General features: G+C 35.0%; 1 protein-coding gene across 5 annotated transcripts in view; it reads right to left on the bottom strand.

Moving 5' to 3' along the window:
• The window catches only part of PDS5B (PDS5 cohesin associated factor B), a 105,845-nt gene that overhangs the window by 36,328 nt on the left and 53,810 nt on the right, over window positions 1–15,707 (bottom strand). For all 5 annotated transcript variants that reach the window (XM_031615807.2, XM_031615810.2, XM_031615809.2 and 2 more), the window contains exons 14-22: window positions 14,284–14,365; window positions 9,620–9,668; window positions 8,142–8,281; window positions 7,949–8,064; window positions 6,168–6,273; window positions 4,528–4,688; window positions 3,779–3,902; window positions 2,685–2,843; window positions 1,396–1,464 (exon numbers count right to left, since the gene is read on the bottom strand). In XM_031615807.2, coding sequence (XP_031471667.1) covers window positions 1,396–1,464; window positions 2,685–2,843; window positions 3,779–3,902; window positions 4,528–4,688; window positions 6,168–6,273; window positions 7,949–8,064; window positions 8,142–8,281; window positions 9,620–9,668; window positions 14,284–14,365 — 1,006 coding nt within the window. The remainder of the gene's footprint in view (window positions 1–1,395; window positions 1,465–2,684; window positions 2,844–3,778; window positions 3,903–4,527; window positions 4,689–6,167; window positions 6,274–7,948; window positions 8,065–8,141; window positions 8,282–9,619; window positions 9,669–14,283; window positions 14,366–15,707) is intronic.

A 15,707-nucleotide genomic window follows, 5' to 3' on the forward strand; every position in this document is an offset into this window, starting at 1 on the left:
AAAGTACAGTCACAGATCCATTTCTAAACTAACGGTGTGGCCTGCACTCTTCATTAAATATAGGTTTTGCAGTGGTAATAAATGTTAATTAAATTTGCAGATCAATGTTCACAATAACTTGTTTTCACTTGCCAACAAATGCTTCTCACAGTTTTTGAGCTTGGCTTCAACTTCAAGTTGCCCTAGGATTTTCTATAAGCCAATTTCACTTCCAAATAGCCAAGCTGTATGAAAAGTTTTATCAACAAAAAGCACATTTTAAAGCTCCACAAATCTCTTCAAAAATGTATATATCAAGCAACATTGACTATGCCAAGTGACATGCATAATCACTGAAGTGAAACCATGTCTATTTTAAACTAACAGGTTTTGGAGTGTACTACATAACTACAGCATTGCATGCATAGGAAAAATGCCTTTGCTGTAGCTGAATGAGAAAAAGCAAAGAAAGCAGCTCCAAATAGAACTGGCTTTCAGTAATTACTTTTGTACCGAGTTGCAAACCAAGGAACTTACTAAACTAGCAGACCAGGAAACATTAAGGCGCAAAGAGTTTAACAACTTTAATAAAAAAAGCAGAATTTCTTAAAATCATCAGAGCAACTTTATTCAAAAGGAAGTGGAAATTAAATAAATGCTCTAATTAACTTGAAAACAGCATGGTACAAAGTACATGCATCTTTCTAACTACAGAAGATAATGTTAAACTACAATCTCTCCCTGATCTGAAGGAAGAACATTTAAAAACAATACACGTATGCTGTAGAGACTAAATCTGTTTGAGTGAAGAAAGAACTACTAGCAAGAACAGAAATGGCAATAATAAATTTATATCCGAAAAAGAACAAGCTTCAGATTACATTTTTAAGCACAAGTAAAAAATATATATATTTTCTTTAATCCACATTACTCTTCTACATACAATGTAACACATGTACTCATTTGAGAAGAAAGCCAAATTCAAAAACAACTTTTTCCATGTTCCAAAACACCACTAAGAGTCTATTGAAATGTCCTAAAAATTCAAAAGAAAGAAAAAAGGGGAAAATGTCTCTACGATGTTTAATTCCTGCTGAACAGGAAAATAAACTAACTTCATTTGTGTTCACATCTGGAATGGATTTCATGTGCTCTGCTTACATAAGGATATAATAAATGACAGTAAAACATCAATGATGTGCATATTTACTGTATTCATTTTATAAAAGATGCTCCCAAAATCAAAATATTTTCTTCTATCAATCCTAAGATGTTTTATCTTATGAAGCCATTAATTTAGAAATAGCTATTCCTTTTTACTTTAATAAAGGTGACAAGAAAACAGAGTTGACAGCCATATGAACACAGACATTTAATTTTATTATTTACAACACAATTACAGCAAATGCTACTTACTTTAACAAGTGTTTCAGGAGACACTTCTTCATCTGGGACCCAAAGTTTTGTTGTCTTTTTTCCTGGAAGCTAAAACAAATTTTAGATTTTGTTACACTACTGTTACTCTTCAGTGAAACCTGCTGTAATCTCCTCTTTCTGTTTGCTTCTGAAAGCAATACAGCAGCACTAACTAGTTAGCTTTATGCCTCATGCATTTTATAGAAGTAACCACTACAGAACTGGGATACGGTTCTTATCTTGCTACTCAAATACTAGCAAATGTATCACTTGTAAAACAATTTTGGTTGTCTTGCTATTACCTGAATCTTACTACTTCAGAATGTAATAGGCATTGCTTTGAAAATAATTTTTATTTTTCATATCCAGTGGACTGGAATCTCACATGCGTAATTGTAGACAGTAAATTTCTCCCTAAACATAGCTGACAACACGCAAGTTATTTTTGTCACTTTTTGAAGTCTCATGCAGATTAACATTAAGAGTTTCAGTTCATTTCAATTTCAAATGCACCATACTGTAGTGGTTTAACCTCGGCTGGCTGCCAGGTGCCTACCCAGCCAATCTCTTGGTTCTCTTATTTCTCCTCAGCAGGATGGGGGAGAAACCTGACAGAACAGCTTGTGCATTGAAACAGGATAAGGAGATCACTCATCAATTATCATCATAGGCAAAACAGACTTGGCTTTGGGAAGATTAATTTAATTTACTGCCAACTAAAAATGAGAGTTGGGCACTGAGAAACAAAAGCAAGTCAAAACCACCTCCTTCCTACAATCCTGCTTCTTCTACGTTCAACTTCAATCTTAAATATTCTATCCTCTTGCATCTACCCCAACTGAACAGTGCAGGGAGACAGAGAAAGGGGTTGAGGTCAGTACATCATCTCACACTTCATCTCTGCAGCTCCTTCAAGAAAGCTTACTACCTAAAGCCAATACACATATTTCCTTAAAGATAAGAAATGCAATTTGCTTGCTTAAGACAGGAGTGACTGAAATCAATATCAATATTCCTACTATTAAAAAGAGACCAGACATAAGTAATCTCAAATGCTGTGCTATACACCTTTTTTTTTTCTTTTTTCTTTTTTTCCCTTTAAGGCCCACCAAATCAGTACTAAATTAGTACTCCATCCTTCCCTGTACTGCGAGTATTCAATTGGGTCACACAGTACATGTGGAAATCCAAGCATAACCATCTACAAACAGTAGGAGCAAATGACCACATCTATGTGATGAGTATCCTGCAACAGGAGAATCTTAGAACAAAGTTTTAAAAATACTTACCCTGTCATTCATTAGCAAGTCTTTAACAATAAAAGTGGCAACTAAAGATTTCAAAGGGGCAGCAAACTGATCAGGTGCGAGCATGGCTATATGGCCAATAGTAACCAGTGGTGTAATGAGATGCTCAAAATTGCTTGGATCCAGACTTTTATGAAGTGGCTAAAACAAAGGCAACAAATTAAAGTATTAATTATATAATCTACGTCTTATTCAGATAAGGGGTGGGGAAACAGACATTCCTATTTCAGAAATACAATTTTTTAAAATAAATATTTGTTATTTAAAGTCATGTTCACCAATAGATCTCCTATAAGTTGAAAGAACAAAAATGAAGCAGAAAAAGACAAAATGGATGGTGTAAGAAATGGTAGCCCAACCTGAACAGATTGAGTACCAACAAATTTAAAAAGTAATTTCCTACTGAAGAGGTGAGCATAATACATTTCAAGATGGTAATTTCAGTAGTGGATTGGATTCACCTCTCAAGCTGATCAGCACTAATTAGTTAAAACAGCAGATGTTCTTTCTATGACATCTATATAAGTAATCACTACCATAATTCAGTATTTCATAGCTTCTGTAACCATTTGACTCCTCTGGGTCAATCCCAAAAAGCACTGAGGGGTGGTATATAACTCCTCTTTCCAAGAACAGTTTACAATTGAGTTTTACCCTATAGGTTATTAAAAAATCAACAACCCTAAACATGATCATAGAAGGAACCCTCTAAAGACTGAAGATCAACTAGTTCCAGCCTCCCTGTTATGGGAGCCATCAGGCTGCTCAAAGGCCCCATTCAACTTGGCCTTCAACAAACTCTAGGGAGGAGGGCATCCATAACTTCTCTAGGTAACCTGTTCCAGTATCATGATGGATCATCAGATTCTAAAAATTAAAAAAAAAAAAAAAAAAATCTAATCATCTTCTACTACCATTCTTACATCACATTGTATGAGATCAAAGGGAGCGAGAAAAGGGAATGAATACCTTCTGTAGGTTTGGTATAACTAAACTGCCACGTGAATTGCCACTGTATCTCTTAATTTACATATGTGTGCTATAAAAGATAAAAAGAAAAATATTTTCATTTTTACCTCAAATATCTGTGCAAACTGTGTTTCTTTGCTAGAAAATATTGCATTGATGCAGTGAATAGCATACTTGGCTTGACGAGGAGGTCCTTTTTTGGCTTTATGATGCAACACTGGAAGCAAAGCACTTAAAAAAAAAAGAAAAAAACATGTACCTCCTCAAAAATGGATATCTTACTATCAACATATCAAACTAAGAAAAACCACATACATATATATATATTGAATGTAACACCTCAGTAAAAATTCTATTTCTCCTGGTTTTGGCAATTTTCTCAAAGAAAGGGACCACCACAGTGGCTTCTACTGATGAAATCTCATGTAGCAAAATAAACATTTTACCTCTGCCTCCAAGGTAATACAAGTTTTTATTTGAGAAAACTGACAAATATTTTTATTATAGAAGCACAAGCTACTAAACACTTTAGTCTACACATCCTCATCACTCTGTTGATATTAAATAGCAAAGAACATTTTCACATTGTTATATACTTAATTTAGAAAAGAGTGTAAGTGATTCTGAAGGGCAATTATACAAATTAGAGCATTACCAGCTAGCACTTCTATGCATATATTTCACTTCTACATTAAAAGTTACTCTACTTTAAAGTCATTTAAATCTTTCTGTTTTATCTGAAGTAAAACTTTCTTCCAAAAGAATGCAGTATAAATCATACCATTCAAAGTTGAATGAGAAAGTCTATAATCCCATGTAATTAAAAACACTACTCATAATAACATATACAACTTACGATCTTATATGAGGAAAGTCTTCTTCAATTTTACTTCCCGTATTTTTGAAAATTTGTAATGCAGCTTCTGCCACTTTTTCATCATCCATTTTCAAGCAAGCCAGAAGAGATTCAAAAGTTTCAGCTGAATGAAATGAGATAGGATGTGTAAATGAAAGTACCTGTCAAAAAAAGAAAAAAACAAAAAAAAAAGCATGTTATTATTTTTTTAAAGGTCCACTTAGCCAGAATGCTCCATCAAGAGTCACGTTTCAGCTACTATCTTGGAATATTTCTAATATGCTGCCTGTTTCTGACATAAGACATTTCTCTTCTTCTAACTTTTTTTGTTAAAGCATCTCTTCAATGTCTTTATATATGATCTTATCAGTTTAACTGCATTTCAGTCTGTTATTTCCTCTCCTGCTGCTGTAAGCATATACATTTCAGAGGCTACATCTATATTACCAAGTACTGGGTTAGAGCAGAAGCTGCTCTTCAGAGAAACAATTTCTGGATGAGGGAATTTAGAGCACGTTCAGTAAGTTTGCAGATGATACCAAGCTGGCAAGAAGTGTCAACCTGTCTGAGGGTAGAAAGGCACTACAGAGAGATCTGGACAGGCTGGATTTCTGCACTGAGGGCAAAGGGATGAAGTTCAACACAACCAAGTGCTGGGTCCTGCGCTTTAGCCACAACAACCACAAGCAATGCTACAGGCTTGGGACAGAGTGGATGGAAGACTGTGTGGAAGAAATGGACTTGAGGGTGTTGGTCAACGCTCAGTTAAAAATGAGCCAGCAGTGTGTCCAGGTAGCCAAGAAGACCAGTGGCAGCCTGGCTTGTATCAAAAATAGTGTTGCCAGCAGGAGCAGGTAGGTGATCATCCTCCTGCACTCAGCTCTGATGATGAGGTTGCACGTCAAGTACTGCATTTAGTTTTGTGCCCCTCACTACAAGAAAGACATCGAGGCTCGAGAGAAGGGCAACAAAGCTTTGAGGAGCACAAGTCTGATGGGGAGTGACTGAGGGAACCGGGATTGTTCGGTTACCTGGAGGGAACTGGAGAAGAGGAGGCTCAGGGGAGACCTTATCTCTCTCTACAACTGCCTGAAAGGAGGTTATAGTGAAGTGGAGGTCGGCCTCTTCTCCTGCATAACTAGCAATACGACTAAAGGGAACGGCCTCAAGTTGCAAGAGAAAGCTTCAGGTTGGGTAGGGTTTGCTATATTAACTGAGCCTCAAGAAAGATTAGATACAGTAAAAATAGGTAGACCACCACCAGTGTATGTGGAATTCAGAAAAATGACAGTATTATGCTCATACACAAGTACAGTTCTAGAAGTACTATAAATGATATTCACAAACCACTGAATTCATACTCTAGTAATTAAAAAAAAAAAAAATCAGCAGTTGATATCATAAATATAATTACTTCTGAATTTTAGAAAAGCTTCTAAATAATTTCTAAAATAACCTTATATTTTGAGGTTATAAACTTGATATATCAGAACAAACAGAATCAAAACCAAACCAGTACTCTTCCAAACAACCACCACAATTCTTATGGCTAAATTACTAATTGCTAATTACAAAGTTATTTTAATAAAATTATTACAGAAAGTTTTCATATGCTTATGGACAATCAAGAATACACTTGCCTTAAGCAACTCAAGACCTGCTCTGATTGCCTGGTCAGTAGGCACACCCTCATCTTCATCATCAGCTGTTCCATCTATAGATTTGTTTACTTGCTTGATAAGGGCACTGAAGAGAAAAACAAAATCACAGCTTTGCATTTACTGCAATTCCATTCTGTTTGACTGGTTTCATAAGTTTAAGACATACATTTTATTAAATAAACTTAAGACTTATAAAATATAAGCTTATTATAAAATAAATGCAAGTCAACTACATAAATTATCCAACTGTCCTCATCCCCCACTAAGCATTAAGTTAAAAAAAACATTTATCATGACTTCAGCATTATATATAAAATTACTGTGGAATGCTGATCCAAGTAAACAAACAATTTGAGCATTAAAGTAACAAATTCAGGTAAGAATTATGATGAGTTTGCTAATTCCTATTGATACTTAAAAACTGATGCACTATAACCATCAATAACAGTAGTAGGTAAACAACTATTAAACAGCTGTTCAGGAAGTTGATGAGAAATTTAACAGACTTATCTCCTGCACATTTCTCCTTGACAGTAATGTTTGTTTTTTCTTACACTGTAGCCTAGGAAGGTAAATGGCAATTATCCAAATGCCCCTGTGAGTGAGTGCTATAAGGTAACTTCCCTGCAAAGGACTGAACAATATTCAGAACACTCCTTCAGTAAATTCTGTAAGGGATATTTATAATCATTGTGAGCAAACCAAGAAATAGATCTCCTACTAAGGCTCTCATTTTTTTTATGCATCTGACAGGACAAAAATAACTACCTGTAGGAAAACAAACCAATCTGACAGTCTCAAAAATGAAGAAAAAAATTTAGAGAAAAAATTTACAAAGAAATATCAACTCTGTAGCAAAAATAAAATACCTGTTTTTCTTTTTTCTTTTCTTTTTTTTTTTTTTAAATAAACTTACTCCCCTTCTCTTCTTGAGAGTCAGTCAGCATGTACACAGTGAAACAAACATCACAGCTTACCACATTTGAATATTACCTAAATATACATTTCATATTGCTTTTGTGATGCTTTTTAATGTACTTTCAAATTTGAAAGCAAAAATCTAGCTGTACTTTATCCAAGATCAAAAGAAAAGTTGTGTTTCTGAAAGATTCTTTTAAGTGAAATCTCAACAGCACCATTACACTGTGTATGTGACAAAAATAAACTGAAAAACTCAAGTCCTTAAACAGTTACTACAGTTGGAATTAGCAGATAAGAATTTACCAGTATTTACAACTAGTTTTCTCTAAAAACACCACCACGTATCTCAAATATATCTGTTAAATAATTTTTTCAGCAATTACTTTTTTCCACTGTCATAATTGGCTTACTCCTACTTAAACATTTGGTGCCTCATCACCACAACCTTTACTTCCTCAGTTAAATTACTCAGACTGTATTACTATGAGCTAATATTCTGGATGAACATTTTTAATCAAGTTTTTCAATTGCCATGGACAGAAATTTCCTTTTAAATAAGGCAGTCACTTGAAAACCAAACTTCCCCCATGAGTAATAAATCCATTTTTTGCTGACAGTTTATCCCATCTGTGATGAATGACAAACAATTGTGTAGTTACACTCTGAACGGGGAGACAAAAATCCCTTAGCAAGGAAAAACAAGAAAATACAGCTAGTCAATAGGCCGTAAAAATTCCCCTCCAATAGTGATTCCATTATTGCTTGTGCTTAAAGACAAAATTAGAAATTCTGATTTCAAATTATGTGATCTGCAGTCCACAACATGCTCACAAAATTACCTGATGGATTCAGTATCAATGTGCACAGGAGCAATTCTCTCAAGAAGAAACTTAATCATCTCCAGGAAAGGATTTGTTGGTTGTTTTGGGTTGCCCAACTTCTTTGTAATTTCCCTCTGCAACATAGGTTTCAGTTATGTTTATAACCAATTTATTACTCAAAGCAGCAGTGTATGCTAAGAGCTATTCTTACCACACATCCCTCAGCCTGTTTGCATGAACATGTTGGGCTAACAAGCATTTCTAATTGACTTCTTATTTTTTCATCATCTTCTAGAACTTGTGTGAATTTCTTCATGAAATCTTGAGCTTTCCCTGGATCAGGAAGGTTTCCTTAAAGCATGCAAGAGAAATTACTATTTTTATAAATATTAGGACTGTAAGTTACACAAGTTTGAAACATCTCACCAACTGAATTTCTGCGTGTATTTAAGTTAAACCAAAAAGAGAAGAAAAAGCAACAAAACATCTTAATGTGCAGATATATCTATGAGGACACAAATTTTCAGACTTCTATACCCATAGACCTCTGTCTGTTCATTTCTTCACCCTTCTTTTCCCTTTTGCTTCTTAACAGTCATCCCACATGAACACAATGTACCTTGAGCAAGTGTAATTGGTCACCTTAATAACAGCTGAAACTAACCACAGCAACAATGTAAAGCCTATAATCCACAAAGAAGTACACTTCATATATAGATAAGTTGATAAAACAAGCAAAAAGCCTTAAAAGGGCATTTTTGCTAAATTACTTCCCCTTAAATCTAAACTTTACAATGACTTACAATGTTTCAGTCAACACTACAAAATGCGTTTCTTAAGCCATGTATTAACCTTATATTTACATTTTAACAAGACAATTTATTGACAAAATGTATTTGTATACTACTTCAAATGCTACATATTTTGGTACAGTAGATGTTAAGCAAAGTTGACATAGAAAATAGCAAACAACTATAGGATCACTAGTTCAAAACAAATTCTACTAAATATTTGTTTTAGTGTATGTTTTTTTAAATTATTTTTTGAAAATGAAATATAGAACTACAGCAATTAGAACTATTACAAACTGATCAGCTTTTATATTTATAAATATAAATATATTAAAAAAAAGAAAAAAGGATTTTGGACACGGCCAACAAAGCAGCATGATTCAGACTGCCCTTTTTGTTTTTTGGCCAAAAGAACAGTTATCTTTTTTTAATTCTTAAAGTTTTTTTTTTTTTTAAATCAAAATTTGAGAATTGTAAATTAACTTTTTCTAACTGGTTGTAACATTATTGGCACAGCAAGCTGGAGGGAAAAAAAGCACTGCTTCTTTTGTTCTCCTGCCTTCTCTCCCTCATTTCCCCCAAGAGTTTAAATTTTACAGAAGTTATTCCATTTCCAAAGTGCATCCCCAACTATCAAAACCCAAACTCTTTTTCATTCTCCCAATAACACTTACAGTAATCAGATCTCAGAAACAGGTAAGGCAATATGTAATTTAGTAGGTTAATCAGCATCAGTTAATACATAATAAATGCTAGAGGACACAATAACACTACGTCATCTACATTTAAAATTAATCTACAACAGTTAGAAAAGTAGCCAAAACGTCAAGTGATAAGCTTCAAGAATACTTTCTACAGTATGTAATTCTGCTTACAGTAAATACTTCAATTGACTTACTTGTTATTACCATCACTTTTGAGAATATAGCTTTACTGCTGGCATCTGTCTGCAAGTCAAACAAGGAAAACATAAGTAAAATTTTTAAATAATATATTTCTGCTTGAAAATTGAATTAGCAACAATAAACAAACAGAAATATTTCATTGCTGTGTAATGAGCATTTTCAAGTAACTCTGAAATCTTAACAAGGATAAGAATTGGAGCCTGAAAGAAAATTCAAGCTTATAGCAATGGAGCCAAGAATGTATCAGCTTCCAAACCATAAAGCAAACCACTCTTTTGTCCAATGTCTTCTGAAAGAGCATTCTTAGTGGCACAGATTACTAAATCTGCCAAAGTATTCATAAATACACATAAGTAGTAACTATCAAGGGCTAGAACTACTTAATTTGTTCTCAGAGGACTACCATTTTAATGGGAACACAGCCACTCTCTAAGAAAAGTATTTAATGTTAAAAAGAACAGCACTTAGCAACCACCACTGCTAGAACTGTCTTTTAGAGAACTTGCTTTAGAACTCACAAGCCTAAAAATTACAAACAGGCAACAAAGACAAAGACAAAAAAATTCTTCATATCAAAGCACTTAAAATGAGGTAAATGAAGACTGATGGTGGCTCTTTTCATCAGCTTCATGTCATCACTAAGTGGCAGTGTTGCAAGACACTAGCATTTTCTTATGAAAGACTCAAAATTATTACAGAGCAGAGGGGAAACCATCAAGACAGAGGTGGAAGTCAAATCCAGGGATATCCAATTTCTATTTTCTTAGTGAAATCCAATATAAATTTCAAACATGGTTCAAATAAGCCACTCAGCTTTGGAAGCAACACAGAACCTATTTATTACAATAACTTGGGCTAACAAATTAAAGTGTCTATTACAGAAAAAGTATCTTTAAAATCTTCAGAGGAAATCTCTGTTCTGAAGAAAACTACATACTTCAAAAGAAAACAGGCTTTTGAGTCCCAGCATTACTGCAGACAATAATAATTGATCAGGTAATTTGTAGTAACTCTCGTAATGTTTGAGGACTGTGTCAATCTTGGAAAGATTGAAGTATAACAAAAACTATAGAATCATAGAATGGCCTTGGGTTGAAAAGGACCTCAAAGATCATCTAGTTTCAACCCCCCTGCTATGTGCAGGGTCACCAACCAGCAGACCAGGCTGCCCAGAGCCACATCCAGCCTGGCCTTGAATGCCTCCAGGGATGGGGCATCCACAGCCTCCTTGGGCAACCTGTTCCAGTGCGTCACCAGCCTCTGTGTGAAAAACTTCCTCCTAATATCTAACCGAAGCCTTTCCTGTCTCAGTTTAAAACCATTCCCCCTTGTCCTATCACTATCCACCCTTGTAAACAGTTGTACCCCCTTCTGTTTGTATGCTCCCTTCAAATATTGGAAGGCCACAGAAAATAGAGCTTGAGATTAAGATCAGCAGTGTTACCAGTGAATATCATCTGTCTTACGACATGGACGTCCTTCCAGGCATTAAATATTTGTAGAGTATTTCCTGTCACTTCTAAGTGTCAGAAGAATGCTGTTATTTTTAAGGTTCTTCCACCTGAGAGCTGAACAGGCACATTCAGACTAGAAATGGATGGTGGCAGAGGGAACTCCAGAAACCAATTCTAGTTTACAGATTTCACCAGATACAGAATCTCTAAAATGTGCTCCTCTTGCAAATCAGAAAACAGGAAAACCACCACCCTTTATTGTGGAGTTCCTTTGATTGTCTGATCTTCCAGTACTGAGTTGGTCCTCCGGTACTAATGGCTGAAGCTCTCATTAAAACAGCCTTTAAAGTGCACAAAATACAGATCACTCATCCAAATACAAGACAGACAGTCAGAAGGATTCTTTTAACTTCTAGAAGTATAGCCCTACTGAACAATGACAGATTGATCAAGAAACATTTCTTCTTAAAAGATCTACTGTGGCATATTATCTACACATCCTTGCATTCACGATACAGAAGCATCAGAACAGCAGCATATCTGCAGCAAATAAAGCTTACACTTCTAATACAGACACAACAGTATTCATCCACTTTCCCATGTGTGAGCAAGCAAATTTAACTGTATCATTTCTAAAGGAGAAAATTAGAAGTGGTATCTCTGCTTAAAGAAAGGATTGATGTCTGTTCTGTATTAGAATAGAAAAAGTTAGGAAACTCCTTATTTCTGTTGATCATAACGCTTTCAGTCTCTTCACTCATGTTTGTTAAACAATAGAGCTTGCACTGGGGAAAGCAGTGGGCAATAAGAGAAAAAAGCCTCGGGGGCTGGAGAAGGAAAAACCCTGAAGAGTTTCACTAGATGTCAAAATGATTTTCAAGGATGGGGGAAAAACAGTGGACTGGAAAATTCAAAAATCCATAATCACAGAATAATTTAAGTTGGAAGGAACAACTGTAGGTTGCCTGGTTGAAGTGCCTACTCAAAGCAAGGCCAGCTTAGATGAGGTTTCGCGCCAGGCCTCACCTTGCTGTGTTTATAAGTATTTACAAGGATGAAGAATTCACAGCCTCTCTGAACAAATTGTTCCCATATTTTATCATCCTCACAGTCTTATTTCTTTTCCTCCTTCTTATCTACTCAGAATTTCCGATTGGCCATTTTTTACACTGCTTTTTGTAAAAAAAAAAAAAAAAAAAGGACCCCAGGACATCTCATAGCTCTTCCAGTATGTCCATATGTCCACTTGCCACATGGAGAAAAGTCAACAATTAAGGTACCGTAACCAATAAAGGTAGAAATCAGACCAAAGTGAAAAATTTATGTATGGTAACATTAAGTTATCTTCTGAAAGACTGCTAGTTCATTCAGTCTTGTTTTGTGAAATAAAAAAGTTGCTAGACATCTGAATGACAATTTCCATTCAAATAAAATAAAAAAAAAGTTTACTACAATCAGCTGAGCGTCTTTATTGGGCATAATTGGCAAAGGGCTGCAGAAATGACCTGGGCAGAATAAGGTGAGTGACTGCCAGTGCCAGACACAGCAGCTTTCAGCCAGCTCCACACTCAACAAAACCAACCCATCTGCCAGAACTGGTCAGAGGAGCCCACAGTACCTATGTGGAAAAATATTAAGGAAAGGGTGGTAGCTGCTAGGGATGAGAAACCCTTGGGCAGGAAGGACAGCAGGGCAGAAGAGATCTGAGCAGGAGCAGAGAAACGTGAGAGGAGGACAGGTGGAAGGGTAGCAATTGCCAGAGCAGGGATGGAAAGGAGAGAACAAGGAGAAGGTATGACTCAAAAGGAACTGCAGCCAGTGGATGTGCCCACAGCAAATCAGTAGGAAAAGAAGTGAGCAGCAAAAGGAACTGCTACATCTACCATAGCATGCAGCAAGGAGACCGGAGACCATGAAGCTGGAAAGAGAAGTGTCTGATGGGGAGCCCAGGGAGGTTTCACTAAGTGTTTGTTTGTTTGCTTTTATTTCTGAATATCAGAATCAATAATTAAAATTGTTAATTGACAACAAACCAAATTCAGCAATATTCTATCACTCAGCACTGTGTTCTTGCCCCTAACACTTTCAACTGAAGTGCGGGAAATATTAAGCAAGCTCAGGTTTAGGATCACACCTAAGTTGATTTAAATTGTACTAAAAATATAAAAAAGTAGATTGAAATTATTTCAGTCGTCACTTAAACATGAGAAAATGTTACTGTATTAGCAGTACACTCAGTCAAAATCACAATTTCACTGCAATCACCTTAACTACAAGAGGACTGAAGCAGTATGATTTTGATAGGTCTCCTATGTTCAAGAAAGTAGTACATCCAAGTAGACACTAAACAATCCAACTACACTCACTGTGTAAACACCACTACCCTCTCATCCTGTTCAGGTAATTTCAGCAAATTGATAATTCAGCCATAGAAGTGCAATTATGTTTTAGTAAATACACAAAGAGAACATAAAAATACCAGAACATGAGTATGAGCACAGCAACACTTCAATATTTTTTTTTTTATTTTTAAAAGCCTCGAATTAAAAAACTTTTACCATTAAAGTTGCTATGCTCACATTCTAAATCAGTACCAGAATTTCATCTCTTTTTCAAATGAGAATGTGCACACACAAGTAAAACAAATCTAAAATTTACCTTGATAATATTCTAAACCTTCTAGGACTGTTTATTTTTCCTACTGAGTAAATTTCTAGACAAAGATTTCCAATGTAGTCTAACATTTCCAACATACCATTTAAGTAGTTTACATGAGAGAAGAGGAACAACCAATCTATTGGGATAAAATATATTTCTTAATTGTTACTAAGTTACGTAAGAAAAGAAATCAAAAATTTCAGATATGTTTTCTTAATTGCTCAAGTTGGTAGTTAAAAATTATGTATTGGTTTTCCTCTTTCAGGAGCCAGGACAATCCTGCAGATGTAACTCAAATACTGGCAGCACATATTTCAGCATCAAATCTCTAGCACGATTTTTAGAGAATTTCTTAAACATCTCTCTCTTCACTCTTACTGACAAAATGTATGCACATTTCTTACTGCAAGTGTAGTCCAACATAATCAAAATATTTTCTGCCATTAAAAATGATCTTGAGGAACATCGGCATTAATGCAATTAAAAACAGGTTATAGTTTTAAGTAACACATATTCACTGTGGAATAAACACAAATAGAACTTACTTTTGGTTGTTTTATTAGGTCAACCAAATCTTTTACTTGATGTCGTAGCAGATTCTGACATTTCCACATTTCATTCAATGCTCTTAAAAAAAAAAAGTGAGAGAATAGAAAAATCAAAGAAGATGGAAAAAAGAAGGAGAACATTTTGTAAGTCTCCTATTCATTAAATAGCATAACTGTCTACCCCAAGAGCCTTCACATTTTTCTCAGTGTCAGACTCAGGAAAGTGCTTGTCACCCGAAATTTTATCACTGTGTGAGCAAACTGTAAATGTTTCCTAAAAGAATAACATGGAAAATTTAATTGACCGTATTATACTTGAACAAAGAATGATTTCAAACATTTAGCTGCACTGCCTTTAAAAGTGGGTAATAACTGATATGTGCCTTGTAAAGAACTTATTTGTACAAGACCAAAATCACTCTTCTAAAAATATTCAAAGAAGCATGCTAAAGCAGATATTTAAGATTTTAATCATCAAAACAGTTCCCAGAAAGCACCTCCTAGGTGTCCAAAACTGTGAAAAGCAGGCATGATTAGACTTGTAAGGGACGCATTAGAAAGAGTCTACAAAACTGAGAATTAGCATGCTTCCCAGGAAAAATAAGCTATCTTTAAAAAAAAGAAAAAGAAAGTAAATCAGCATTTTTGATTTAAAAACTTGTAGAATCCAAAAGAAGTCAATCCCGTTTAACTGAATATACTACATCTTCCCAATACATCCTGCAGCATATGAAAACTGTAGAATTCAGAAGCTATTTCTTGTCTGAAATATCAAGTACTGAAAAAATCCCATTCCACATTTAGTTTAGCCCATACCAGAAATTACTACAAGAGTAACTTTTTAATACTCTGTTTTTAATTTCAGTATTACAACATTGTACTATCTTTGACTACATTATACAAAAAATGCAGGGCATCCAAACACCCAGTACTTCAATGCTGTAGTTGCTTTTTAGCCATTCTGTGACAATCTCCCATACGTGAAGAAATACATTTGATTTTCAAGCAGCTGGGTACTACGAAATGAAAAATGAAGTAAAAACCAAGGAAATTCAAACAGCAAACATTAAAGCAGCAAAACTGTCATTAGTCTAATTCACAATTTTAAGTTGGAGAGGGCAAATAATTGTCTTCTCTAAACATAATTGTAAGTAAAATGAATGCTGAAGAAGAGGCAAGCAAGTAATTTCTTCCCACTCTTAAGTCATCTTGGCTGCTAAAATGAGGACTGTATTAATTCCAAAGTTGTCAGATAAGATCTAGTGCTAGTAAATGCCACTAATCTATGCTATCTCTTTCCAGACATAAAAGGACTGACATGCACACAAGCTTCTTGGCAGCTCTTTGGCACTATTTTCTTTTTTTTCTAAATGTCTATGGTTAAAATGTACCACACCTTAAAAACCACCCTATCATTTTTT

This window comes from Phasianus colchicus, chromosome 1, assembly GCF_987193195.1.
Source record: "Phasianus colchicus chromosome 1, bPhaCol1.hap1.1, whole genome shotgun sequence".
Classification (NCBI taxonomy): Eukaryota; Metazoa; Chordata; class Aves; order Galliformes; family Phasianidae; genus Phasianus; species Phasianus colchicus.